Below are 27112 nucleotides of genomic sequence, written 5' to 3'. Positions count from 1 at the left end.
ATTGGCAAAATAAGCAGAGCTGGAAAGCATTTTTCAGTGTCTTAATTTAAAATACCAAGTTCAGTAAGCCTTTAAGTATCAAATTAACATTTCTCTCTTTCTGATGTTTGTCCTAAAAAAAAAAATTTTAGTACTGTGATTATGCAGTGGAACACGTATTGATAGCATTGCATCCTTTTAGAAAGTATTGTTGAGTAATTAGGAATAAAAGCAGAAAGCACTCGAATGGGGTTTTTTTCTGTGTTTTTCAGATGGTGGTAAAAACCTTCATGGATATGGACCAGGACTCGGAGGATGAGAAGCAGCAGTATCTCCCATTAGCCTTGCACCTTGCATCTGAATTCTTCCTCAGGAATCCCAATAAAGATGTGCGCCTCCTTGTAGCATGTTGCTTGGCTGATATCTTTCGTATTTATGCTCCTGAAGCTCCATATACTTCCCATGACAAACTAAAGGTAAAAATGCTTTATAAAATGAAGGCTTTCTTCCTACCTTATTCACTTACTGAGGGGGGAAAAAACCCACCATCACCACCCCAAAAAAAAAAAACCCAAAACAAACAAAAAAACCCAACTGAAAAAAATTTTTTACTCACATTTATACTGATGTTCAGTTTTATTAAAGAGATGTTGCTTTAGTCCTGTGAGTCAGTGTAGTACTTTAAGGGCCAGAGGTGTGTAAAGGAACACTAGATAACCAGTATCTGTGTTGGTGATAGCTTTCTGTCAGTGCCTAAAAAAGACAATTTAATGTTCTCATATCATGAGTTTGTAAATGTGGGTAGATGTCACTACTAACGGTTTGTATTTTTACTCTCTGCTGAATCAAACTTGTAAACACTTTATCGTTTTTTGACAGGACATATTCTTGTTTATTACAAGACAATTAAAAGGCTTGGAGGACACGAAGAGCCCTCAATTTAACAGATACTTTTACTTGTTAGAGGTAACACAATAATTGTAACTTTCAGTAGATGGTATTTGCTCTGTAAGCCTAAAAAATGTAATCAGTCTTTCTCCAGATGTGCTAGTATGCCTGGGAAGTTTCTTTTATTCTGTAAATCTCACCAGACTCATTAAAGTTCAATGAATTGCTTCTTTGAGCAGTTACAATTCTGTTTGCATTTAATAAGTTCATGCAGCCTATAGTTGAGGACATGTTAAAACGATTGGTATTTAGCCTTTGTCTTACAATTCTATAAATTGTTTTTCGTATCGTGCACCCTTAAGGTTGTATCACCACATCAAGAGAGAATTTCAAATGCTGATTAAAATGCAAATCTGCCTGTATTGATAATGGGAGAAGGAATATAAGATTTTTGGTTTAAAAACATTAAAAAAAACCTATTCTTGACAAGAAGTGTGGGAGTTTTATCAGTGTGCATTTAGAAGCAGTATCTTGTTTGTAAACCTTCTATTGATGTTTAAAACTGTATTGTTTCATAGCATGAAGAAAAAAGTCTAGAAACATGGACTTATATTAACAATTTCCGTCAATCTGCTTTTATTCATAAGAAATCAGATTATTCTATATTTAGTTTTTTGCTGGATGTATATTGCAAAGCCCTTTTGTGTTAAAAGCTCTTTATATGCAATGCAAATATCCAGTCTCTTTCCCCAGAGGGTTTATAATCTATTGTATAATATTTTCCCTTAAATAGAAAAAATGTAACTAACATGATTATATTTATTTGACTTAATGTGAAGTTGTAATATCCTGAATATCCTGTTTTTATTTTAGAATTTAGCTTGGGTTAAATCTTACAACATCTGCTTTGAGTTGGAAGATTGCAATGAAATTTTTATTCAGCTTTTTAGGACTCTTTTTTCTGTTATCAAGTAAGTTGAATTGCTTCAATTATATTAAACTGTCAAAGTATCATCAGTTTCGGGGTAGATTGAATCCTTACATAGTCTACAAATAAATATGTCTGAATAGAACAAGTCTTTATTCCTCCAAACAAGGAGATACAGGGAAAGCAAATGAGTGTGAATTACTGACAATATGGAGGAGTGTGTGTCTAAAAGTAGGCATGTTTTAAAATTTCTTGCCTATGTTAAAACGGTATACTTCATTCTGACTCATTTATCTACATTTGTATTTCCATGGTTGTTATTTTCTTCTTTTTTGTTTTGCTTCACTTCTTAAAGCAAAGCTAGGGTGTTCTAGGTTTTTGAAGCTTTCTATAAGAGAGGAAAGGCATATAAAATAGTTTTGAGATGTGGAGAGTGTAAGGGAGGGTAAAATGGACAGCGTTAGACATTGTTTCTTAACAGTACTGTTAATATTTGTCAGGGTCTGAAAATTTAGTATTTATAATATTCTTTATCATCTTAGTAATAGCCACAACCAGAAGGTACAAATGCATATGCTGGATTTGATGAGTTCTATCATCATGGAAGGCGATGGAGTAACTCAGGAGCTGCTGGACTCCATTTTGATTAACCTCATTCCTGCACACAAGGTCTGTCAAGTAAAATATTATAGTAGTATACCATTATAACAATAATTTTTGTTGCCTTTTGCTTGTTGTTTATCTCTCCACACGCTTAAGCCATCATGACTGCTTTTTTTCCCCCCAGCCTTGGTAACAGCGGATTGAAAATTTCCTTTGGGAATTATTTGGTGCTGTTCATTAGCTGTGTCTAGATTATTCAGTATCAAGAGATTCTGCCTACTTGCCACCTCAGGAATTCTGTACTGAAACAGAAATAAAATATTTTCAAGCAAATGTAATATGTAATAGGAAAATATTATATCTTAAGGGTTGTGGGTTGTTGGCTGTTTTGGGTTTTTTGGAGTTTTTTTAATTAGAAAAGATGTGAATTATTTTTTGTTTATTTTTAAAGAAAAAAAAAGGGGGCAGGGGGCGGAGAAAAGACTTCCCCAAGACTTCTGTGGTGACTTGCTGCTTGCCTCAGCTTGCCAGTCAGACTCCCCTCCACCTCTCTAGTTGGTTTCTTTTTTCTCCCCCTCAGTCTTTTCCCCCTTAAACTTTTCATTTAATAAAACCTAATTATTACCTGAAGTGTAGTACTACTTTTTTTTTCTTTTTTTAAGTTAGTTAGATGGTTGCTTTTAGTGCTCCATATTCTTTTATGAGTTCCATAATCTTTCTGCCCTTTGCAGAGTTCAGCAACCCTTTAACTCACTTATAAGTGACCCCCGCCTCTTCCTAGAGGAGTCTTATGTGACTCCTAGCAGATTGCTGCTGTCATGCAGGTGTTGCCTTAGCCCGTCTACACAGCTCCTTTGACAGGTTTTTCAGAGACTCCCCCTTTGCAGTCAGCTTCATGAACTGTCACTGATGCTGTCCTCCTGGTTTCGTTGTGTGACTTTTTATCTCGTCACTGGGTCTGCAGTTTAGCTTTTGAAGTACCTTTACCGTAATGACTAAATAAAGTTGAAAGGAGAATAAACACAACTCCCTTAGCCGTGAAATCAGGGAAAGTGAGATGCAGGCTCGTGTTGCCTTGCATTGACTGAGAAAATTCCCTTGCTAAAATACTTGTGCTTCTTACTGTTCTCCATACAATTTTCAGTAAGTTTCAATTATGAGCTGCAGTAAATTAACTGTACTCTGATTACCAAATATGTTTTTCTGTTTGTTCATTTATTAATTTAAAATAATGACAAAATTAAGGCAGCTCCATCCATGACTACATAATTAAAGTTAAATTAGCACATGAAAGCAGGGACTATTCCTTTGGTTACCTGAAGAGGGAGAATTCATGGAAATATCACAGGAGTGACTAAGCCGTGGCCGTTGTCATTTACCTGTGAAATCTCAGCAACAGGTGTATAAAAGTATCTATCGCCTGAGGTCAGTTTGCATTCCTTCTGTCATGACCATGAGATGGGAATATCATTCTATCAACTCATTTTTATTGACAGCAAGGAGATGATGTCTTATTAAAACTGCTAACAGGAAGGGAGGCCTCTTATTCATAACAATAGGAAAACAGTCCTTTTGAAAACGCGTTGTTCTTTCTAAGTTGTTTCTAATCAATTATAGGCAGTAGAGATCAGGAGTGGAAATCGTGGAGTGGAGATGTGTATGTCAGGTGCTGGATGGTGCTATTAACAATGGTGGGCTTTGCTCTGAGGATGCAAAGACCCGGTAAACCTTGTACAACTGAACAGTGTGTTGTGACTGCTTGGTGTAGGCAAAGTAAAAGTGAATATGATCCTTTAGCATTAACATTGGTAGCTTAATCATATAATTTTGCCTAATGAAGGAAATTCTCAAGCAAGGCTTTGATAAAGAGGGAGGTAAACTTGGTGTAAATACTGAGTTGTACTGCATATTTAGTATTTCTTAGAGGACTGTGGCCAGTCCTTACTGGCTCTTGACCATCATGACTGAGCAAATAATATGCTGTAGTTAGTGCTCAGTATCATACTTTGGTCAGTATTTTGGTCTGGTTTAACTTGTTTGTTTCCTGTAACAACAGAACTTAAACTGCTGCTTTACCATGGTAGTTTAAAAAAACAAACAAACAAAAAAAAACACCAAACAAAAACAGCCAGAAAGTTCTTTTGTCTGCTCTGCCTAGCAGAGTTTGACTGCAGTAATTATGTTTCCTTTCATGAACATATCTCCTAGGAAATTCTGTGATTATATTAATTGTTTGTCCTTAGGTATGTAAATCAGAAGCACCATAGCTTGAAAAGCACAGTTTATTTTCTTGTAGAGAACATATAATAACAATACTTTTATGTCTGTGCAAAGCAATTGAATATTAGTCATTCTCTGCTGTGATATAATAGAAGTATCAGTGTGGCTAGACTGTTAGGCTTAATGGAAGTTCGTCTTTGTAAAGGAGCTGAAATATGTGTTTTGGATAATTATGCCATTCCTTTTTGGGTTTTTTTGTGGTGTGGTGGTTTTTGGTTGGTTTTTTTTTTTTTTTTTTTTAAACTCTCTTACATTGTCTAAGACAATACTGCAGTAAAAAAAGAGAAATTTATCACTACCTAGACATGAAGTAGATTCTACCTCGGCATCTAAATTATATTCATTTGTACCTCCATTATCAGTGAAGTGGCTTTACTGTACATTGTTCTCTCTGTGTGTGCTAATGTGGCTCTCTAGTAAATCCAGGTTTTCAATAGCGGTATGGTATGCCACATTTTGCTCAGACCACCTATGGCATCAAAATGTAGTTCTTTTTATTAACTTTAAAACCAGTGCTATTTAGTGAATATTTTTCTTCACACTCTTACTATCAAGGTTATTCCTTAAAACCATGTATTTCGTGTATTTAAAATCAGTATTTTTTTCTGCATCCTCTACAGCATGGCCAATTCAGACCTTCAAGGTTTTTTTTTTCCCTCCTAACAGATTGACAATTTGTTTATTTATTATTTATTAATAGTTGTTTGTTTTATCAATATATGTTTCTTTTCTTGGCTGTTTTGATGTTTGGTTCTTTGGGGGTTTTGGGGGGGGGGGTGCGGCATTTGTGTGGTTGTTGGTTTGGTTTTCATTTGTTTTGTGGTTGGTTTTTTTTTTTTAGTTCTGGTGAGCCTGTCTAGGGGGAAAAAACCTAACACAACTTCATTGCAAGAAAGCTTTGAAGCTGTATTGAAGATCCAGATAAAATATATGTTCTGTATGAGGTTGGCAGTCCTTTAGTTTAATACAGACATACCTGCCAACAAGATCTTAATCATGGTCTGGTTTGGAGAGAAACTGTTTTGTTTTGAAGTTGAGAAGAGTTTATACATATCTGTCTGTCTTCTGTAATGAGACATCAGTTTAGTGCTGTGGTGACGGAGGAGATACTTGTTTGAGCCTTTGGCCATTTGTTTCTCTTTACTATCAGTTGATGAACTGTCTTTTGGTTTGTCATCTCATCAGTAAAAGAACATGAGGGAGTCATTCTCAATGTAGACTTGCCAAATACTGTCTTTCCAAGAATCAGTCATCCTTAGGCTTTACCTGTATTTTGTCTGCAGTAATTTGTAATTTTCAGGGCAATCAGCTAATCCACCTTCCTTTTTTTTTTTTTTTTTTTTCTTTTTTTTCTTTTTTCCCCCTTCCAAGCTGCATTAATCCCTAGATGAGATGAGATACTGCATATTGGATTTTGTGCAGATTTGGACAGTTACATTTTTCAGATGTGCAGTTACATTCCTTATCTTGCTCAAGAGTGATAAAAACAATGTTCAGATTTGTTATGTTGCAATCAAACGTTTACTTGGAAAGTTTGCAGCTAACTCTGCCCAAGCGTAGGTGCTTTCTGTGGGCTATCTCAGAGCATACAGTATAGTCCATGGAGAAGTCAGTGCACAGTTTTACCCTCTAGACAAGGCTGAACTTTGCTACGGGGTGTACCTTTAATGAGTATGTGGGGGGGAAACAAAACCACATTTAAATAGTAAGTTAGACTGGTTCATTTTTTAGTGGCAAAATTTGGTTACATTAATTATCAAAGTATGGAGGTGTGGTAATGTTTCTTCAAAATTTTTAATGTGACTGCGTGTGAAAACTTTGTATAGATATAAATAAAATGCTAAAGGTAGCAACTGGAGTGATAAAGTCTTAGAAGAATGTGCAGGAAGTGATGGCTTTGGGTTAGATTTCTTTTAAGTGTGTGAAGACTAGTTTTAAGATTTTTATAAGTCTGTAGTTGTGGAATTAACGTAACTGAACTTAGATAGCTTTGAAAACAAATAGATTGGTGGTAAAACATACCTTTCTAAAGTCATGGTCTTTTAAGGTTGGGAGAGAAAAGTAAAGTCATCTGAAATAGTTTGTCTCTTTAAATTTTTTTTTTCTTTATTTCAGAACCTTAATAAACAAGCATTTGATCTTGCAAAAGTCCTGTTGAAAAGGACCGTCCAGACCATTGAACCATGTATTGCCAATGTATGTAAATTAATTAATCCATGTTACCTACAAGTAACAAGTGTTCTTGTTACTGTCTTGATTTATTGGAGATTTGTTTGTTTGTTTAAAAATATTGTTTATAAAAGTCATATTTTGTAATGCAGCTACCAGAATACCATTTTCCAAATAGGATATTCTTAGCTTGGTTGTTAAAGAAGTACGTGAGGTGTTTCAAATAAGTGAAGAGGAAATTAATTTTTACCTATCTCAGTCTAAAGTTAAGCCTAAATCTAGGCTGTGAAAATAGGTGACCACCAAAAAATCCTGTTGCAACAAAAGGAATTGTTAGCCTCATTTCGTACCAAGCTTTCGGATGAAGCATCTCAAACTATCAGCTCTTTGCTAGATTTTTTTTTTCCATGGTAAACTTGTTTTAGTCATAAAGACTAAAAGAATTGAGTTTTTTACAAGGCTTCTACTATAATTCCTTTGTTGAATGTCAATGTTGTATGTTCTACCTATTAAAATAGCTGCTACAGTCTTGTGGGGGATGTAGTCTGGTCCATTCTGTTGCCTTTCCTTGGTACTGGAGCCAATAGAATTCTTAAAAGTCAGAGTAGTTTAAAAAGGGAATTAGGCAAATTCATAAAAGATTAATCAGTAAGTATTTAAAAGCCCAAGGAGTCTCACTAACAAGTACCACTTTCCAATTCCCCTGTTTCTTTAAGCTTTTGTAATTAGTCATAGCTGGAAACAGGATAATGCATAGAGTGACCTTTGAGTTGATTTAATATTACTCTTCTTACTTTCTTATTCAAGTGTGTAATAGCTTTGTAGCATTTGCATTGCTCAAATAATATTAATATTAACCCACGGTATCTAATAGGAAGTATATCAACCATATTAAAACTTAACAAATCCAAAAGAAATCATTCATATTTTAGGCTACTTTTTTTTTTCTGTTAGATCGCTAACAACCTTGATAAATTACCGTCAAATATCACAAGACATAACGTGAAGTCATCTGACATTCTTTAAAATTAATTAAAAGTAGAGAAACTTCTTTTTCAACATTTGGTGATCTTCAATTTGGATTGGTTTTAAATGATAAGAAAATTAAAAATAAGATATTAATTTTTTTTCCTCAACTTCTACTGGATGAATATGATTTTAAATTAACAATTCTTTTATTATCTGTTAATTTTGTTGGGGAGATGGTTATTGATATTTTAAATTATCAAATTACCATGAAATAATCGATCCTGATGGAAATAATAGAACTGAATTATGAAGGATGTTTGTTTGTAATTTGCTTGAGCCAAAACCATAAGGGTGAAATGCTTTGATGTAATGAAAAAATGTGCATTGAGTACCTTCCATTAGAATTAAAGTATTAATGATACATTAAAATAATTTTTTAAAATAGTGTTTGCATTAATGAAAGAAAATCTGCTAAATAGTATTGTTTGTATTCTAGTTTTTTAACCAGGTTCTGGTACTGGGAAAGTCTTCAGTAAGTGACCTATCAGAACACGTGTTTGACTTGATACAAGAACTTTTTGCCATAGATCCTCACTTACTGCTGTCTGTCATGCCACAGCTTGAATTCAAGCTGAAGGTAGGTTACAATGTAGCTTTGGACAAGTAATAAAATTTGTGTGGATATTAAGAGTGCAGAGCTGTAGATTTAATAAGTGTTCTACTGGAGGGATAAAAATTTTGTATTTATCACTTTTTATTTTAAAGATAAATGTAATATTAAAGGATGGACGCTGGAAAGTTGTATACAATTGTGTGCTTTCTGTGCTTGCAAACGTGTTATTATGCACACAAAGTATATAATCATTATAATTATAAATTCATATGCTCTAATGCAAAAGTTGTATGTACTTAATCTTTGGACTTCACCTGAAATTTATAAAGTAATTAGGCTGTGATTGGCTTATATCATGAAATGCAAGTGTGTCAACTTCAATATTCATTTGCAGAATTTTCTTTTGAGAAATAATGTTTTAATAGTAGAGGAAGTATTTCCAAATATTTTCTCAGATTTGTCATAATCAGCTAACAATTCAGCTGACTTCTTTTGAATCCTTGGAAGTAGTTAATTTACCCTGATTTGGGGGGTTGGGTTGTTTTAATTAAAAAGCTATTTGGCTTTCATAAGATTGTAAGTGGACAAGAGAAATAATTTTATGTGTGTGCATGTACATATAGGTATGGCGGCAACAAACAAAAATAACCAAGAAATAGGTATTTGGTGAAATTACGCATATCTTCTATTAGTGCACATCTATTCATAACATCTTATTTGGTGTCTTTCCCCCACACATAAAATAGTCTTAAAGTATGTTTTAAAACAAAAATAAGATCATTCATTGTTGAAATTGTTAGGGATATATGTTATTCAAACTACTGTGTGTGGGTTTATTCCTGAAAGAGAAGGAATTTTCAAAGCACAGCCATGTATTCAATGGCTGTAATATGTTAACTTAATAGGTATGTTTATATTTTTACTCATATTCATCTAATAATCTAATCAGGGAGACGTAGGATTGTCAGAAATTATTTCAAACTCACTTTTTAATCTAACTTATAAAAGCAGAAGGAAAAGGAAGCCAGAAATTATTATTAAGATATTACGGATAGTGATTTACAGTTCCTTTTTCATGTTTTGATTTTTAGAGCAATGATGGAGAAGAACGTTTGGCTGTTGTTCGACTTCTGGCTAAACTCTTTGGCTCCAAAGATTCTGATCTGGCCACACAAAATCGTCCTCTCTGGCAGTGCTTTCTTGGGCGGTAAAAAATGGCAATAGAATTCTGAATTTCTATTCTTTTTGTTCTGAATTTTCTGATAGTATTGCATTTTGCATTGTGTTTTTAGAGGATGCAACTGTTTGATTGTGTTTGTACAAGGTCTTTTGTTAGATCTTCGAAGCAGAAAATTGCATACAGTTATATTTTAGGATGAAGAAGCCTGAAGGACTGCTGCTATATTGCTCTCAGCTATGGGAATATAGGTTAGATAGATAGCACATTACATACATAGCAGAAATTACACATTAGATATCTCAGCATTGTGTGAAATTTCATACTGTTCAGTGATATCTGCAACTATATCTGTTTTATTTGGCATTTACCTTTTTGAGTGAAGAGATATTTCCTTTTAAGTAAATATAGAAATTTATCATTTTTTAAAAAGTGAATGTTTTCAAATGGTACATGTTATGTGGCGATTTATATTTTTATAATTTCATATATATATATACACACACACGCACACACACAATTGACAGTGTATGGACAATTATGTTCAAAAGTCAATGGACAAAATCCATTGGGTCAGCATTTCTTCCGCATATAGCATATTTATCCTTTGATTTTAATCCTGACTTAATTTCACAAGAAATAACAAAAAGTTGTATGAGGTACATTGTGGAGATAAATTAAAAACATTTCTATTGTATTATTTTGCCATATAAAAGTATTCTGATAGTTGATGGAACATACTATCAACACATGTTACTACATAGAGAATAATCTTGATTTGCAAGGCTAATTAAAGTTAACATTCATCATCTTCTATCCCTCTAGGTTCAATGATATCCATGTCCCTGTGAGATTAGAGAGTGTGAAATTCGCCAGTCATTGTTTAATGAACCATCCGGACTTGGCAAAAGACCTCACTGGTAAGATGCTTATACAGGGGTTTAGAATAATTTAAGAAATGAGCAAGGAAGAATGTAATTATTTCTGTACATAGCAGTATAGTCTAAAATGTATCAAGTCCAATGCTTGATGCTGGATGGGAGGGCTAACTACTGAGTAATTGCTTTCTGCTGAAGACAAGCACTAGTTATTAGAAAAAAGAGGAGTGTGTGACGTTGTGTGGACTTTGTCAGAGTGAGTCTTTAAGAAGCTACCCATTGCAGAATGAGTTTTAAAGTCATTTCAGATTCTGATGAAACTTTTGGCAAGTCAAAGCAAATACTGGTGCAACATCTTGATTTATTTTCAAAAACAGTCAGTGTGTTCCCCAGTACTCTATTCCACTGAGTTTAGAAAATGCCATTGTACCAATCTAAACTGTGAAGTTTCTTCCTTCACTTGAGCATCGTTTGAACTATGAGCAGAATTTCAGACTTAACTGAAAGTACTGTTCTTTTTTGATGCAAGCTAACCTACAGCAATTGTCAGTAGTTTTCATTTATTATTTACCTTCTTAGCTCTTCGGGAATGAGAGTCTCGCTCTTTTTATTTCTTCTCACTCCCCCACCCCCCTTCATTTTCAATATATTCTAATCAGCTTTATTTCATTTCATTGCTTGTTGCAAATGAGGTTATTGTAAAAGCTGTTCACTTTTATATTCTTCTGATATTTACAGTTATATAATTGTTTTATATTTAACATAGAAAATGCTGGAACAGACGCTTCCTGTAGGCAGTTATATGTTTAATAGATTTTATGGTTGTGATATGTGACTGACATTTAATTGTTTTAACATCATTAATAAATCGGAATATGTCATATTTACATTAAAAAAGCCAAGCTTTTCATTGTTTCTGATCATAACAGAATATTTGAAGGTTAGATCACATGACCCAGAAGAAGCCATTCGACATGATGTTATTGTTACAATTATTACTGCGGGCAAGAGAGATCTTTCTTTAGTCAATGACCAGCTGCTTGGCTTTGTAAGGGAAAGAACGCTAGACAAACGGGTAAGTGTTAGTATTTTATTTTCAGGAATACCTGCTTCTAATACAATACGGTAAAAGTAAAACCAAAAAAACAAAGCCACAGAAACAGAGCATCTTAGAGCTGGCTATTAACTAGAATGCTGCGGGGAAAAAATAATTTTCTTACCAGAACATCTTAGTGTAGATTGCATATTATGGAGGCACCAATCAAGTGTTGTCAAGCAAATAAGATCATTGACTTGTGAGGAACACAATCATATTGTAAGAACATAAGAATTGCCACATATGTTTAGGCCAAAGGTCCCTATAGCCCGGTATAATTCTCATAGTGATCAGTTTTGGCTTCCAGCAATTTGTGATTCAAGGATTTCTTAAATCTGCTTGATCATGTTCATCATAGCTTTCAATGGAACTTTATTCCATGAGTTTATCAAGTTTTTTCTTGAACTTATTTATACTTTGTAAGCATCCATGGCATCTGCATCAGTAAATTCAAGTTTAATGCATGTGTGGAAAAAGTAACTTTACTTGTTTATTTTAAACTTGTCTGATAATTTCACTGGGTATCTCATAGTTAGAATCATAGAATCATTAAGGTTGGAAAAGACCTCTAAGATCATCAAGTCCAACCGTCAACCCAACACCACCATGCCCACTAAACCATGTCCCTAAGCGCCTCATCTACACGTCTTTTAAATACTTCCAGGGATGGTGACTCTACCACTTCCCTGGGCAGCCTGTTCCAAGGCCTGACCACTCTTTCAGTGAAGAAGTTTTTCCTGATGTCCAGTCTAAATCTCCCTTGGCACAACTTGAGGCCATTTCCTCTCGTCCTATCGCTTGTTACTTGGCAGAAGAGACCAACCCCCACCTCGCTACAACCTCCTTTCAGGCAGTTGTAGAGCGCGATGAGGTCTCCCCTCAGTTCTTGCATTGTATAAAATAATAAATATTCTTTGACCCACTTATGATTAATAAATATGTATACCATATCTTCTCCACTCTTTTGCTTTCCAAGCTAAAGAATCACTTTATTAACTCCCACACAAATTGATTATTGCCTATTTCTGATCATTCTTGTCTGGTTGTTCTATATCGTATTGGAACCAAGGTGATCAGACTCGGCCATGGCATTCAAGGTGTGCACTGTGTTGTGTACATACTTTATGATAATTTTTTTTTCTTATTCTTTAACATTCTGTTTATCTTTTACACTATTTCTGAGCACTGAGCTGACAATTTTGGGAAACATCCATGTTGACTTCAGTATCTTTCCTGAATAATTTTGGATGATACATTGCCTAATACTATACATGCAGAGTTAATGCAGGTGGGAAGACCTGGCCTTAATCTGAATTTCTTTCATTTCATGTTGTAACAATTCAGTAACGTGACGTTTTTCTGCAGTTCTTCATTATAATGTTAGATCTGACTACCTCAGTAAATTTTATACACACTCAGTGTGTACACATTTCAGTTCATTTTCTAATAATTTTTCATATGCTAAGTGTCACAGATTCCCTTCTTACTCCATCAATAAGTTCTCTTTGTTCCTTTCATTGTGAAAACCAGTCATTTATTTCCACCCATTGCCTCCTATGTTTTAGTTAATAATTAATTCACAACAGGATTTTTATTTTAAGATCGTCTGGTGTGAGACTTTGTTGGAAGTTTTTTGGGATCCTAATGCGTTTTACTGGTATACTTGTGGGTCTGCTAAAATTTATTTTTTCTTAGACAGAACTTCCCATTATGTGAAGTGCAATGATTCATTCCCATAACTTCATTTTTCAGCAGTGTCTACTCTTTGTTGTTGTTACTGTTTTGTTTCAACCTGTTTGCCCATTCAAAATCAGATGTTCTGGTGAGTGGCACTCTCTTCCTCTTGGGACCCTTTGGTTTCTTTAACATTTGCTGTGTTCAGTCTGTTCGTTGACAGATTGCAATAACAGGATAGTTAGTATTTGGTGTATTACTTCTAAATTCCTGTAGAAGTCATGGATGGGATACCACCTAGTCTTAATGATTTTGTTACTGCTCATTTTATTAATTTGTTTTAAAGTGTCTTCTAATGACACCTCAAGAAACCTCTTCAGACCTCCCTCCTGGAATAAATCTTGTTTGTCTGTCAGCCCTACAAAAGGGTCTGGAAGGCTTCCTGCTTCTGGAGGTTTTGGTGAAGATGTTTAATTAGTATGCTTTTAATAATTTGGCTCTGAAAGTTTTGCCATGCTTCATCAAGGATTTACCTTCAACTTGCCAGAGCTTATACTCTTTCCTCTTTACACTCTTTTGGTTGTGGCTCCACACTCTTTGGAGGATGATGTTTCAATAGCTTTCAATAGCACGACTTCACCGTGCTGTGTAGCCATGTTGATGTTTTTGTTGTTGTTCCTTTTTGATATAGGGCATCCTTTCTATAACCTATGTCATTCTAGCTAGTTACTTTAATTCTTTTAAAATAATTTTCTCTTTTTTATGTTCCTGTTTTTAAATGAGAATGTTACTGTAATGAATTTTGAGAAAAGAACGTCATCTTTGCACAAAGAGAAATACTGATTTTTGAGTATGTTCACTATTATAAAGCAGCTCTTCAATTAGTTGTACCTGCAGCTTGACCTTGCACATTTCTCAGGAGTGATTAAGACCACCTTCCTTCTTTTTCAGCCATTAAACAAACATGTCCAAGAAGTGATTTCTGAGATCTAAAACCTTTCAGTGTAACCACCACTTCTCACTGGGACTTCCACCTAGTCAGAATGGGATGATTGTTACTGTGTCTTCTACGTAGTGTCTCTGTTCTCCTTTAGCATATTGCCATCAGTAAGAGGCAGTCAGTTGTACAGCTGTAATACTTATTTCTGCGGAGCTAGGGATTTTCAGTTCATACAGCCTTAAACCCAGTGTGGTACTTCTTAATGTTCCTAATATGTTTGACTTGGTGATTTCACACCAGTCATAGGTTTGATGATATATTACATTTCAAGGTTAGGTGTCTTATTCTTCACTGATGAGTGCATGAAAACTTCACCTTTAGATGATGTTTCTCTTATAAAAATCTCTGGAGAGAGCTTCATCCTGAGGAGAAATGAAAATTGAAGATTGACTAGAAATTACCTCAACAAATACTTAGCATTTGAAGTAGACCTTAACAATATAGCATGTGTTTGTAAATATAATTACTGTTATAAAGTAAATATCAAAGACTTGTAAACTTTCACCATTTTTTTAAGGATTTTTCTCCAGTTTGGGAGAGGGGCATTGGTATGTCCATGTAACTGTCTTTATATTTTCTATGCAGGATTTTTTTCAGTTTCAGACTTAGTACATTATACGTATTTTAATTATTCTTTTGCTTTAAAGCACTCGATTATCTTCTGCTGACTGCATTTACACCTTGTAGCCAGGTTTGTGTTGGACAAATCTACTGCAAACTCCTAAGTGATCATTCATCAATTTGACTTCATCTAATTCTTTTTGGGCCTGCAATCATCAATCAAATGAGTATAGATACTGTAGCAGAAAGAACACTTGTCCAACAGGCTGAAGTAAAATGTTGATTGTTTAAACACACTAATCTGTCATTTCAATTCTGCCTTTTTTCTTATAAAACAATGTGGAATCTAGAAAACTTTAAAGCATGCTAACTGTTATGCCATTTATGTGATCTGTTTTTATTCCTGACCATATTATAATTGGCACAGTATTAATAAAGATAGCCTAATGACCTTTTTTTAGGGTAAAAGGTTTTGGCTAAAAGACAGTACTTCATTTTTTAAAAAAAATGTCCTTAGCTAACTCGATCTGTATGGGGATTTGCACAATGATTACAGCTATTAAAAAAACAACAAAAAGCCCTCAAACACGCACACACACAACCCCACACACCCCCTAGTTTTCAAATCCATTTTTATTGGTCCCGTTGGAAAAGTAACTCTGGGAACAGATGCTTCCCAAAAACTGGAATCCAGTCTTTAGTAAGAATTTTTCTGAGGAATTTTCCATTGGAGCACTGTCTCTAGGGTCTTTCCACTGTATTCACTTTTCAGAATAATTAGTTTCAGGAGACATTAAAATGTTTTTTTTAAAGCTTCTTAAAATGGTTCAGGTACTTTTCCTTTATAACGGAGTAACCTTAAGAACCTGAAAAGTTAGAGGAGAGTTTTGACAGCTGACTTCAGTTCCCATTTCTCCCAACAGCCTTTGTGGTCTAGAGACATCATCAGCTTGAAGTCAGAAGCAATAGAATGAGGACCCATAGGAACAGACTCCCATTTTCTGTTTTGTCTTTACACATTTTTCTGCGTGTGTTAGTTTTAACCCCTCCTTCTCTATGTGTACTAAAAACCATTGTGGCTTTTTCCAGATGAAGGAGAAAGACTTTAAGATTTTAATATTCTTAACTCTGTGGAAGGAGTAGGTTAGCTATTCTAACAGGTAAGGGATTGTCTTGAACTTTCAATAACAGGTTTTTTAACTCGGCGCAGCAGTATTCAGTGAAGGAGGTTAATGATGCTGGTTAACCAAGGAAGCTAAGACTGTCAAAATTCTTTTGTTAATTAAATCAGTGTAGTACTTCTGTTAGCTGTGTTTATTGATGTGCTGCCTTTGAAATCGATTATTACGTTCCCCTTTATTTTCATTTGCCTTCGTTTTTTACCCTACTGTATGCTGTTTCAGCTTTAATTCTCAGTAGCACTTTATTCTTTTTTTTTCTACTCTTTTTTTTTCTACCTGCATCTCCTGTCCAGTGACTTGCTTCCATGGTGTCTCAAAGCATTCTCTAAGGGATTCTGTCCGGTATCTCCCATCTTCTGCCTTTCTGCATGCTCTGACTTCTAATCTCTACAGCAATTTCAATTATCAGAAATCCATTGACAATCCAAATTTCATTTCCTTATAATATCTTGTTAAGTACACTGCTTTCATTTTACGCTTAAATTTTCTAGAATAATTTCTTGCAATCCTTCTCCATTGTCTTCTGACAATAGTTTTGCTGTCCTTCCTGTCTCATGTAGGAGATCTGATGAAGCTATTGCTTGCATTGGAAGGGTATATCTGAATGCCGAAAAATATTAATACTTTTCTGAAAATGTTTCTCTTTCAGACCTTTATTTTCTTTAAAATGTGCTTTAGATCACAATGGGTATGAACAAATTGCTGCAGAGAAGTTAAACACCAACGTCTATTTATATCTAAAATTTTTCTCTTTTGTGAAAACAAAGTATTTTACTACATACTGTCAAAGTCATTACTATCTTGACCTGTTACTTGTGGTTTTACTAGTTAAGAAATATGTAACAAAGTACAATTTTATTTTTTCCATCTTCTTGATAGAAATTACTCCAACAGCTAGAGATGTCAAAGGTTGTTGTGCTGACAAAAGCCATGTTATCTTCAAGATTTTTCTTTTCCTTGCCCTTCAAGAAAAATAAGTCTCTCAGTAAAACTATTAAGAAATTAAATGTGCAATATCTTACTTGGTGTTATTAAAACAAGCCCGCAGTTCAACAAGATTGAAGAAGTTATGCACAGTGTGAATAATAGTATCTACATTTATGCTTGATAGGGTGAAATGATTTGAGCATTGTTAGTCCTTGGAGTTCAAGGCCAAAATTGATATCTAGTGTATTCTGGAAGAAATTCTTTCTTTCAGTCTGAATTTCATGCATTTCTTTTAAATGGTAAGGGAAAACAAGTTTTGTCTGAGGCTTTCTGTGTAAATCGTTGTGGGAGACACTATTCTCTCTAGATTAATTCACAGTCTGTTCTGGTGTGATTCCTTCCACAAGTCAGCGTAGGAGAGCTTATGGATCTTGTCTGTTAAAGTGTTTAATAATGGGACATTTCCTGTTTATATGAGGGGATAAAGTAGTGACTACGAAAAGCAAGGGTAAGAACCCAGAAACTCTGTCTGTGGATGTTGCAGTCTGGCTTTTTCCTGGATCCCTGGCGTCTTAGAGCGATTACTTTGAGGCTTCAGCAAAAAGGGCCTCTCCCACTGTCCTGGAAAGTAGCCTAACAGTTCAAGCCCTAGCAAGTTTAGCTAGGCCTAAGCTCTGGATCTCCCATTTCTAGACAAGTGTGCTGTAAGACAGTGTAAGGCTGTGGGGCGAAAGAAGGCTGCCACCTCTGATTGGTGCCTGTCTCTGAATAGATAAGTCTTCCAAATCCTGGCTTAAGAAGGCACTTACTCAGGCATAAGGTGTACTTAACTTTTTATACTGACTAGCTCCTAGATTTTCTTTGCTCAGCACAGAGGGGGTACTGGATTCCTCTGTACAGATAATACTTAATCTGCATAGTACAGGGAAGAAACCCCTTATGTAGGCTTTACAACTTCGCATTTAGAGGCTCTAAACAGCATTTTTTAGCTTTTGAAGTGTCTAAGTGCAGGAGGTCAGAATGTGGCTGGTTTTGTCTTTCACACTTCTACATCTTTACTGTATTTTGTATATGTTTGATATTTATTTGCCAAAACCACTTCCCCACCTTTTCATTTCTTCCCCCTCAAGTGGCGAGTAAGAAAAGAAGCTATGATGGGTCTTGCCCAGCTATACAAGAAGTATTGTCTTCATGCCGAGGCTGGAAAAGATGCTGCAGAGAAAGTGAGCTGGATAAAGGATAAACTTTTGCACATATATTATCAAAATAGCATTGATGACAAGTGAGTCAACTTAAGCCTTCCTAATTTTAATTGTATAGTGATAAGAGATACTCTGAAAATATGTGCTTATCCTGAGAAAGCTGTTATATCACATTCTGTATTTGTGGGTTTAAGTATGATAATTTAATTAATAACCTTTAAGATATGTACTAAGGTATTCAGGGTGGTTACATTATCTGTTCATGTATTCATTCTATTTACTGATGGAACTAGATCTGTGATGATAGTAGATGGTCATTAATTAACTACTGCATAGAAAAAAATTGTCAGATTTTGCATTTACTATATCCAGTTCTTGTTTGCCTTACTACTTTCCAGGGGTTGACATGTTAAAATCCATGATATGTGAGCATCGTGCATGTACACACCACAGTACATGCACAGACGTCTCCTTTTGGTATGCTCCATAGAAATGGACCTTTTAGGTAGAACAAAAGCTGAAGAAATATCAGGGGAGCTTCCACTTTTGTCTAGTCTTCCCTGTTTTGTCACTCATTTCGTTTTTGAAATACCATTTTGGCTTAGCGAAAAGTATTTTGGCCAAGGTTTTGGAAGATAGTTTTCAACTCTCACTATTAATTCTTTGTCTTTCACAAGGAAAGCCAAACTATGAGATCACACAAAGATAGAATTTCAGCCTAGATTTTTAATACAGAAGTCTCGGAAATCAGCCATTTCTTTATAGTGTTTCTTAGCGTCTTGCTTATACAGTCAGCTACCTCAGTATGTTTTGTGATCTTAGTGACTAGTCTGAATGGGCTAATAGCCTTCTTCAGTTGCCAGTTATGATAGTGAATTCTTACCGCTGCAGTGGTGAAGGCTCTCACTTTGTACTCTTTGTACTCACTTTGTACTTTGTACCTTGTACTCTGTACACTTTGCTGATCATAAGTGGGTTAGAGCTACATATTTGATTAGTTGCCTTATTTTTTTTAAAAAAGAAGAAAGGTATGTTTATGAGACTGTACACATAGAAATTGCACTGAAAATCTGCTGAGGTAGGAGTATCATATAGTGAAAAATTAGGAAATCTCCACATAGTTTATACAAAGCTAATTCTGCATATGTATATGCATCAAATATGCTTTAATTTGCATTGAGAGGTTCGTTCATGTTTTTTCTAGCATGTTCATGTCTCACTGTCAGTACACAGGTTTGATAGTGAGCAGGGAATGAATCAAAGTTCCATAGTGAATGGGGCAGATGTTTTCAATATTCCTGCTCACGAGAAATGCAGAACACTGTCAGGGAAATGAGGCAAGAAATTTGAGGAAAGACTGTATCATCAAAGCTGAGTTTCTTTCTCTGATGTGATTTCTTCTGAAAGTCTGATTAAGCCATTGAAACTGGTCTTTGCATGAATAGGCATGGATTGTATGCTGTTTGTTTTCTGGGTATCCACGCTGAAAGATTCGTGGTTTGATTTTCAGTGTTCCTCTAGTTCAGTTTGGTACCCTGAATTTTAATCCAAATTCTACTAGTTTTTAAGGCTGACAATGAAGTTCTTGCTCAGTCACACCATTGGGTTGGTTTTCCCATCTCAGAGTGGAGGAATAAATGCATTTCAATGTTATCATTGTCAGAATGAGGAAGTTAGTACTTTTAGCACCTGAAGAGCTGTAGAAATGCTATCATCTTTAAGATAGAGTCCATCCAATCCTTTAAACACACAAGTATTGGTCAAAATTAGCCAACTCTGGCCTGTTTTCCTTCCATAATGAGGGAGGAGGATAAAAAGTAACAGCGAACAGCTGTCTGAGCCTTGGAGTATTTTCCATTGTGTGCACGGGATAACACTAATTCTTTCAAAAGATAATAGCACAGTATCAAACAGTATTCAGGCATGAAGTGGAATGGAACAAATTTTCTCCACACATCCTTAACTCAGTCACTTAATAATGTTTTATATGTGCATGTCTACTCAAGACTGAGAACTTCCAACTGTAAGAACTGTTTATCACCTGTGTGCTCTGAGCTTCTTTTGTTTTACAGCAAATGCATAGGGAATGGAGTAAAATAGCCACATCTTAAACACTGCCCTGTCACCTGTTCTTGATATGCTAGCCAATGACTTTCTTCACAGGAGAAATTCCCAGAGGAATTCCCTACTTGTAAATCTTTACCCTAACTGACATGGACCAGGGAAGGCATGATACAGTCTCGCCATTTGGATTCACAGCTTTTCTAGAACACGTATCTGTAGAGACATGTGCTAGAGCAATGTTCATAAGTTAGTAAGATAACTCTGATGCTTCCAGTCTCCTAGTACATTAAACAGAGTGAGTCTCCTGAGATCTGAAGATCCTGTTCCCCAAGTAATTTAGTTCTTGGAGTCATCAGTAGTAAAATGTATGTTTAAAGGGAGAAAGCCACGCTCTCTGTAATATTAGCGGGGTGCCTTGAGATAATTGTATCCATATTCATGATCATCCTTTTATTCCTCTGCCTCGCCATCATGTCTCTTGGAATTTTCTTTGAGCAGAAATAAAGTGTGTTTGACCTGCGCTGCCTTCTATGCTCTTTGTACAAGGCAATCCCAGAGTATTTGCTAGGAATCATAGTGAAAAAGTTTGCAAATTCAAACACACAAAATATTTGTCCATAAATATGAAGTTGTATAGCTGAACATTTTGCACAGCTCTCATTGCTATGGACTAAATTAATGTCTGAATGTTCTTTCATTTGGGGGGCTATAATTAGATGAACTGTACAGTCATATTTTGTAGTTCAAGTTTTGTATTTTATGTAGAACCTTAAATATGGACTGTTGTTTCTAAAAAAAGAGATAGTTGGAGAACATTTTTGCTGGTTTGGTTTGCTCTCACTTAGTTTCCCTTTTGCTCCTTTTGCTGTATGTGTTTTGGTGTTCCTTTGTCTCCACCTTTTTAATGCTGATTTTTAGCTTCTATATTAGAATAACGAGTAGTTTCAAATGTTTTGCTTTTTTTCAAATACTACAGTTTTATCTTAACCTTTCCCTCGAGGATACTTCAGATTTTTACTTTTCCTCCCCCTCGAGTTACATTCTTGTATTCTTTCTCCTTTATTTGGGCTTTTTACTGCCTATATCCCTTTCTCTTATGTGTGAGAGTGAACAATGGGAGATTCTCAGAGCCTAAAGAAAAATGAGAATTGGGATGGTGACAAATAAAGCAATTACTCCCTCTTAGAGGTGAAAATGAAAGAACATGGAACAGCTCTCAAGAAGCAGTTCTTGCTAATCTTTCTATCAACAGTGGAAGGGATCTCTACAGATGAGAAAAAGACCATTACTTTTTTTTTTCTCTGTTGAAAAATTTTGGAAATGTACAGTTTTTATCTCTTCTTTTCCTGCAGGTTACTGGTAGAGAAAATATTTGCTCAGTATCTCGTTCCACACATTGAAGAGCGAATGAAGTGCTTGTACTATTTGTATGCTAGCTTGGATCCAAATGCTGTCAAGTGAGTATAGTTTGTATTCAACAAATACTTGCTTTCTCAGGCTTTTCCAACATCTACATAATCTTATTTGTATTATCAGGATTTAAATAAAAATATAAGTAATTGATGCTTAGCATTATTTGCAAGTAGTATTTCAAAACATTTCCCTTTTTATATACAAACTCTACATGTCCTTTAGACAAAAAGATACCTTGATATTTGAGAAGAGTGGTTTTACCCATTCGTTTTCATTTAATGAAAACAATGCAGAGCAAAAAATGCACAAGTAATGACTTCGAGATTTGCTCTATATTAGGGTCCATGATGAAGATATCTATACTGAATTCCGGTTGTGTGAATTCCGGCTGGATAGTGGCCTGGTTTTTATGTTGAAAATGTTATTTTCAAGATAATCTGGGCAGTTGCAAGATATATCTGTGGCTGTCCTGCATATATGAAATTGTTCCAGGTAGAATAATAAGAGATACAATGTTCTGTAAAAAGAGAAAATCAGTTCCACCTTGTTTGGAATGGTTATTTTTAATACTTGGTATGTTTTGATTGTACCTAGCAGATGTTGCACTTGTAAGATAGGTAAACAAACAACAGTCTTCTTTACTAATACATCCAGCATGTTCTTGTCATGAACAAATTGGTAAGCTTTTCTTTTCTGGTTTTGCACTTTTGCAGAGCACTGAATGAGATGTGGAAGTGCCAGAACATGCTAAGGAGTCACGTACGAGAATTACTAGACTTGCATAAGCAGCCCACTGTACGGTTTTGAAAATATTAATACTTTATCCAATGGACCTGTTAGACTAATTTACAGGGGTTTTAAATACTATATTATTTGTTCAGTGTGACTTTAGTATTCTGTTGATTTCCATATATAGACCATGTTCCATTCTCATTAAGTAAAGTTACTTTCAATAATGCTTAAAGGTATATGGGCTCCTTATGTTTACCATTATTTTATATTACTGGTCAATAACTTCAGAAAAAGTTAAAAAATTTTTCCAAGTTTTTTGTTTGCTTTTGACATACTTTTTTTGTTTCTCATTTTATAACATGTTTTGAGAATGGAATATGTTGTAACATAAAGCAATGATTTGTTTGTTTGAAAACAAAAGTTTTTAAGTATTTATACTGGAGTTTTACTTACAAGCGTATCTTCAAACTAGTAGATACTTTGAATAGAAGGGCATTGCTTTGAGGTTTTGGTGTGGGGGTGGGCTTGGGGGAATTGTTTGTTTGGGGGGTTTTTTGAGGTCTTTTTCCAACAATTGATTTTGATCTGTTATGTGAATTAGTGAATTTTTGCAGTTTGATATTGCAAAAAAATTTTTCCCCTTTTTCTGTGTGTGGTAGCCGCTAATGGTACTGTTACGCTATTCTAGTGTTTATTCTTAAAACAAAAACATAAACCATAAGATGCCAGAGTAGAATGAAGTGCTGCAGAAGAACTAACAGATCAGCTTTAAGGTGTATTTTATAAAGGAGATGTCGCTGATTTGTTTGTTTGTTTGTTTTTGCTGTTGTCCTCAGTCAGAAGCAAACAGTGCTGCCATGTTTGGAAAGCTGATGACCATAGCAAGTAAGTGTTAATAAGTTCTATAAACTGTTATTACAGCATTCCTGGAAATCGTATTTCTGTGAAACTTGGCATACTGAAGGGGCAAACTTATCTTATATTAAATTGTGTTTAATCATACAGAAAACCTTCCAGATCCTGGAAAAGCACAAGATTTTGTGAAGAAATTCAATCAGGTTCTGGGTGATGATGAGAAACTTCGGTCCCAGCTTGAACTGTTAATTAGCCCTACATGTTCTTGTAAACAGGCAGATGTCTGTGTGGTAAGGAAACGGAAAAGCAAACTTTTATGCCTTAAATATTTGTGCTTAAAACAGTTATTTGAAGTTAATGGTCTTTTTTGGTACCTTAACATGATTTTTATATATTTCCGATTTTCATAAAATACGTTTTTGGTTAACCTGTAGAGATTATGCAAAATATAATTTATGATCATAATCTTGCTTCCTAAGAAAACATTAGCTTTATTCCTTCCTGGGATTATGAGCACCAAGCACAAAGACTAAAAGACTAATTCAGTTTTTCTTAATATTTTATTTCAAGTGTCTCTTTTATGGTAAGGTTCCTAAACTGTCTTCTGACACTGATGAAACTTGCTCCGAGTACCAGCAAGCCAAATATTATACCATCTGCATATTATTCATTTATTTTTCTTCCTAGAGCATTATTTTGGCATCAGTCTTTCTCTCTCATCTATTTAACCTCTTTGATGAAAATGTGCACCTTAATATTAAATTGGACTTTTCCAGAGAATTACAGATTGTGCCACAATCACAGATTTTTTTTTCATTATGGTCCCAAAATAAAGTAAGCAATTTCGTTGACAGAAATCACAATAAAGAGCATCAAGAAACAAACATAGGCTTCTTGGGTTTTGTCTGATGTGATGGCCCTGAAATTGTCCAGGGAATGGAACAGAGTATGTCTCCTTCTAAACTAGTAAATTTTGCACTTTGGGAATGCAGTGATGCAATTTCAAGAGGAAGGTTTCTCTTGCTTCCTGAAGATATTTTAGTGTAACAGAACAATTTCCTAGTTTGTAGGGTCTGCAGCATACAACCCTTTAGGAGAACGAAGGTCAAGAAGTCATTTCTTTGAGAGATTTTTAGACTTCTGTTCAAAATAAAAAATATCATCTTAGCCACCTTCTGCTGGGTTTGCAGCTGAATTTAATGTTCTTGACATTTGGGGCATTCAGAGAGGAAAACCAGATTTTTGGATCCAAAACATTCATAGGCAAGTACATAGGGTCTGAACATCTGTTGTAGCCAAGGTAGTGTAGTGCTTCTGCACATCTGCAGTAGCATAGCTTTTAGTGCAATTTTTTCATTGTTGCTTATGAAATCTCACACATACAGCAGGGTTACCTACAGATTTATGGATTACTCTTGTCAACATAGATATTTAAATTCCATCTACATTGCACTTAGCTCTCCCTTGATACCGTTTTGGATCTGGTCTGCAATTCCTTAAGAAAACTCTGAAGAACTCTCACTAGAAACATAAATGCATCTTACATTTAAATAGTTCGGTAAAGTATGTCTGCTTTCAATATAATGTGGTAAAGAAAGATTTGGAGATAACAACAGCCCCCCTTAAAATACGTTTCACTGATTATATAGACAATCTCTGTGGTTAAAAGAAGTGGCTATATCTAGCTTACTCAACATGCTTAAGAAGTAAGTAAAATGAGTATAATTCTTGTTTGTATCTAACATTCTTGTAGAGAGAGATAGCCCGGAAACTTGCAAATCCTAAGCAGCCAACAAATCCTTTTCTGGAAATGGTCAAATTTCTTTTGGAAAGAATTGCCCCTGTACATATTGACTCAGAAGCCATTAGGTAAGTTTGAAAGATCATACTAACTCATAGATTATTATAAAGATCATTTAAATGACAAAAAAAAAAAAGATGGTTTTGGGATTTAGATTAGTCTGTCCCAGCAGTAAATATGCTTTTTTTAAAAAAACATTTTATGTAGATGTCTTCATTCCCAGCAGCCTAAAGAATGCAATTTGATTTTTTTTTTTCCTTTGTTCTACTTCTTCACAGTGCTGTCTGCAAACAATTTTTTAAAAAATTTTAAAAAATTTTAAACATAGTAGTTGTTCCCAGTGAAACTGGTATTTGTGGGGCTTAAGGTGAAAATGATGATCATAATTTTCACATAGTTAACTGCAACAGTCTTCCATATAGCAGTTGAATTAATTAGCATTTGTGGGATTGTGTAAGAGAATGTTTGGATTTCTTTTGAGACTTGTCTGGCAACCTAATTACATTCCGAAACTCATGCAACTATGTGTTGATCTGAATGCTGCCAACATGGTGAGTTTTGGGGTTTTGGGGTTTTTTTTCCCCTAAAGAATTAATTTTGCAGAATGCTAAGTCAGAAGAAAAAGGAATAATGGAATAGCTTGATTTTAAAACAAACAAACAAACAAACAAAAAAACCCAAACACAAAACACAAATTCCACAACACTTCCCCCCCAATGGACTATTGTCTTCCCTTTATTTATTGTCAAAAACAAGTAATCTTGCTGATATCTCCAGCCTTTAACATTGTCACATTGATTTGCTTTTTTCTTTTTGTATCTCATATTTCAGTGCACTGGTAAAACTAATGAATAAATCCATAGAGGGGACAGCTGATGATGAAGAGGAGGGTGTAAGTCCTGATACTGCTATTCGTGCAGGACTTGAACTTCTCAAGGTAATCTATGTTAATGCAGCTATAGTTTGTAATGGAAGGGACAAAAGTGGTATGACTAACAAATTAATATTAGCATGGTTTTAATAGCTATTATTTAGATAATTACTTTTTTAATGTATGAAACTGTTTGGTTATTAATACTCACTTGAGAAAAGAATAATGAAAGAGGTGATTTTTTGGAGAAGTATGTTTTGAAAAGGGTGCCAAGAGTTGAAATATGCACATTAAAGTAGAAATTGGTTTCTGCTTAGGGAAGTCATATAGAAGAAGGTGCAGAGGTAAAGTGAGAGAAAGAGAAATGGGCAAATTAGGAGAAGCACATTCTTTGGGGCCTGTATGATACTGGAAGAAAAGCAAGCAATAAACTCAAGAGCCAAGTTATGTAGAGGAAAAAAAAGGGGATGGGGGAACTTGTGTTCTCAGTGGTCATGAGAAATGGCTGGGGGAGAAGGAAGGATTTGAAATATCTGGAAAACATCTGTGATGGATTTAGCAGTTCACTAATGAGACTTTACTTTCAATATGTTACAAACGGCAGTATAAAATCTAGGGGGTAATGGAGGGGAAGGTTACATAATTAAAGTGAGACTTTTCAGAAGTGTGAATGAACGAGGTGGAGTTTATGGAGATATATCATCTGGTAATGGCAACCATGATAAAATAGTTATACGGAAGTATGCAAGGAAGTAATGTCTGTTTGCTAATGTAGCTCAGAAAAGAAATCTGCCAAGGTTGAAGATTTTGTTGCTGTGACATGGATATCTTTGAGAATGTTATTTCACACACTGATACGCAAATAGGCAACTCTGATCAAAGAAACCAAGATAAGATAAATCCAAAGAATACACAAAATACATGCAACTTTTCATTGTTCTCCCTACCTTATGCTATCTGAACTTTGCTATACTTAATTTAGTTTTGCTTTGGGATAACCTTTTGTTCTGTCTTGTCCTGCTTGAATCTCTGCATGCTTAGTTTCTTATTTGACATTCCTCCTATTTAACAGAATGTGTTATATGTATTAGCTTTAGATTAAAAGGACAATAATCTGTGTTTTGTTTGTAGCTATCTTAACCTTCTTGATTTCTTTTCTGCTCAGGGACTATAGATTCTGGAGAAATCAAGATTTAAATTAAGTTGAAAAAAAGTGTTCTTAAGTAGATCGGAATATAAACGAATACTCTT

The 27112-nt window shown here is 34.9% G+C and overlaps 1 protein-coding gene across 2 annotated transcripts in view; it reads left to right on the top strand.

Annotated features, from left to right (window-relative positions):
• The first annotated feature begins 251 nt into the window (after positions 1-251).
• Positions 252-27112, top strand: part of PDS5A (PDS5, regulator of cohesion maintenance, homolog A (S. cerevisiae)) — a 53271-nt gene continuing 26410 nt past the window's right edge. For both annotated transcript variants that reach the window (XM_009574282.1, XM_009574354.1), the window contains exons 1-16: positions 252-455; positions 859-945; positions 1741-1838; positions 2338-2464; positions 6794-6874; positions 8313-8453; positions 9521-9636; positions 10432-10526; positions 11414-11559; positions 18054-18205; positions 21542-21646; positions 22316-22397; positions 23171-23219; positions 23340-23479; positions 24943-25058; positions 25822-25927. In XM_009574282.1, coding sequence (XP_009572577.1) covers positions 252-455; positions 859-945; positions 1741-1838; positions 2338-2464; positions 6794-6874; positions 8313-8453; positions 9521-9636; positions 10432-10526; positions 11414-11559; positions 18054-18205; positions 21542-21646; positions 22316-22397; positions 23171-23219; positions 23340-23479; positions 24943-25058; positions 25822-25927 — 1845 coding nt within the window. The remainder of the gene's footprint in view (positions 456-858; positions 946-1740; positions 1839-2337; positions 2465-6793; positions 6875-8312; positions 8454-9520; positions 9637-10431; positions 10527-11413; positions 11560-18053; positions 18206-21541; positions 21647-22315; positions 22398-23170; positions 23220-23339; positions 23480-24942; positions 25059-25821; positions 25928-27112) is intronic.

Source organism: Fulmarus glacialis, unplaced genomic scaffold, assembly GCF_000690835.1.
Source record: "Fulmarus glacialis isolate BGI_N327 unplaced genomic scaffold, ASM69083v1 scaffold5160, whole genome shotgun sequence".
In the NCBI taxonomy this organism is placed as follows: domain Eukaryota; kingdom Metazoa; phylum Chordata; class Aves; order Procellariiformes; family Procellariidae; genus Fulmarus; species Fulmarus glacialis.
This window is presented reverse-complemented; position numbering and strand designations above follow the sequence as displayed.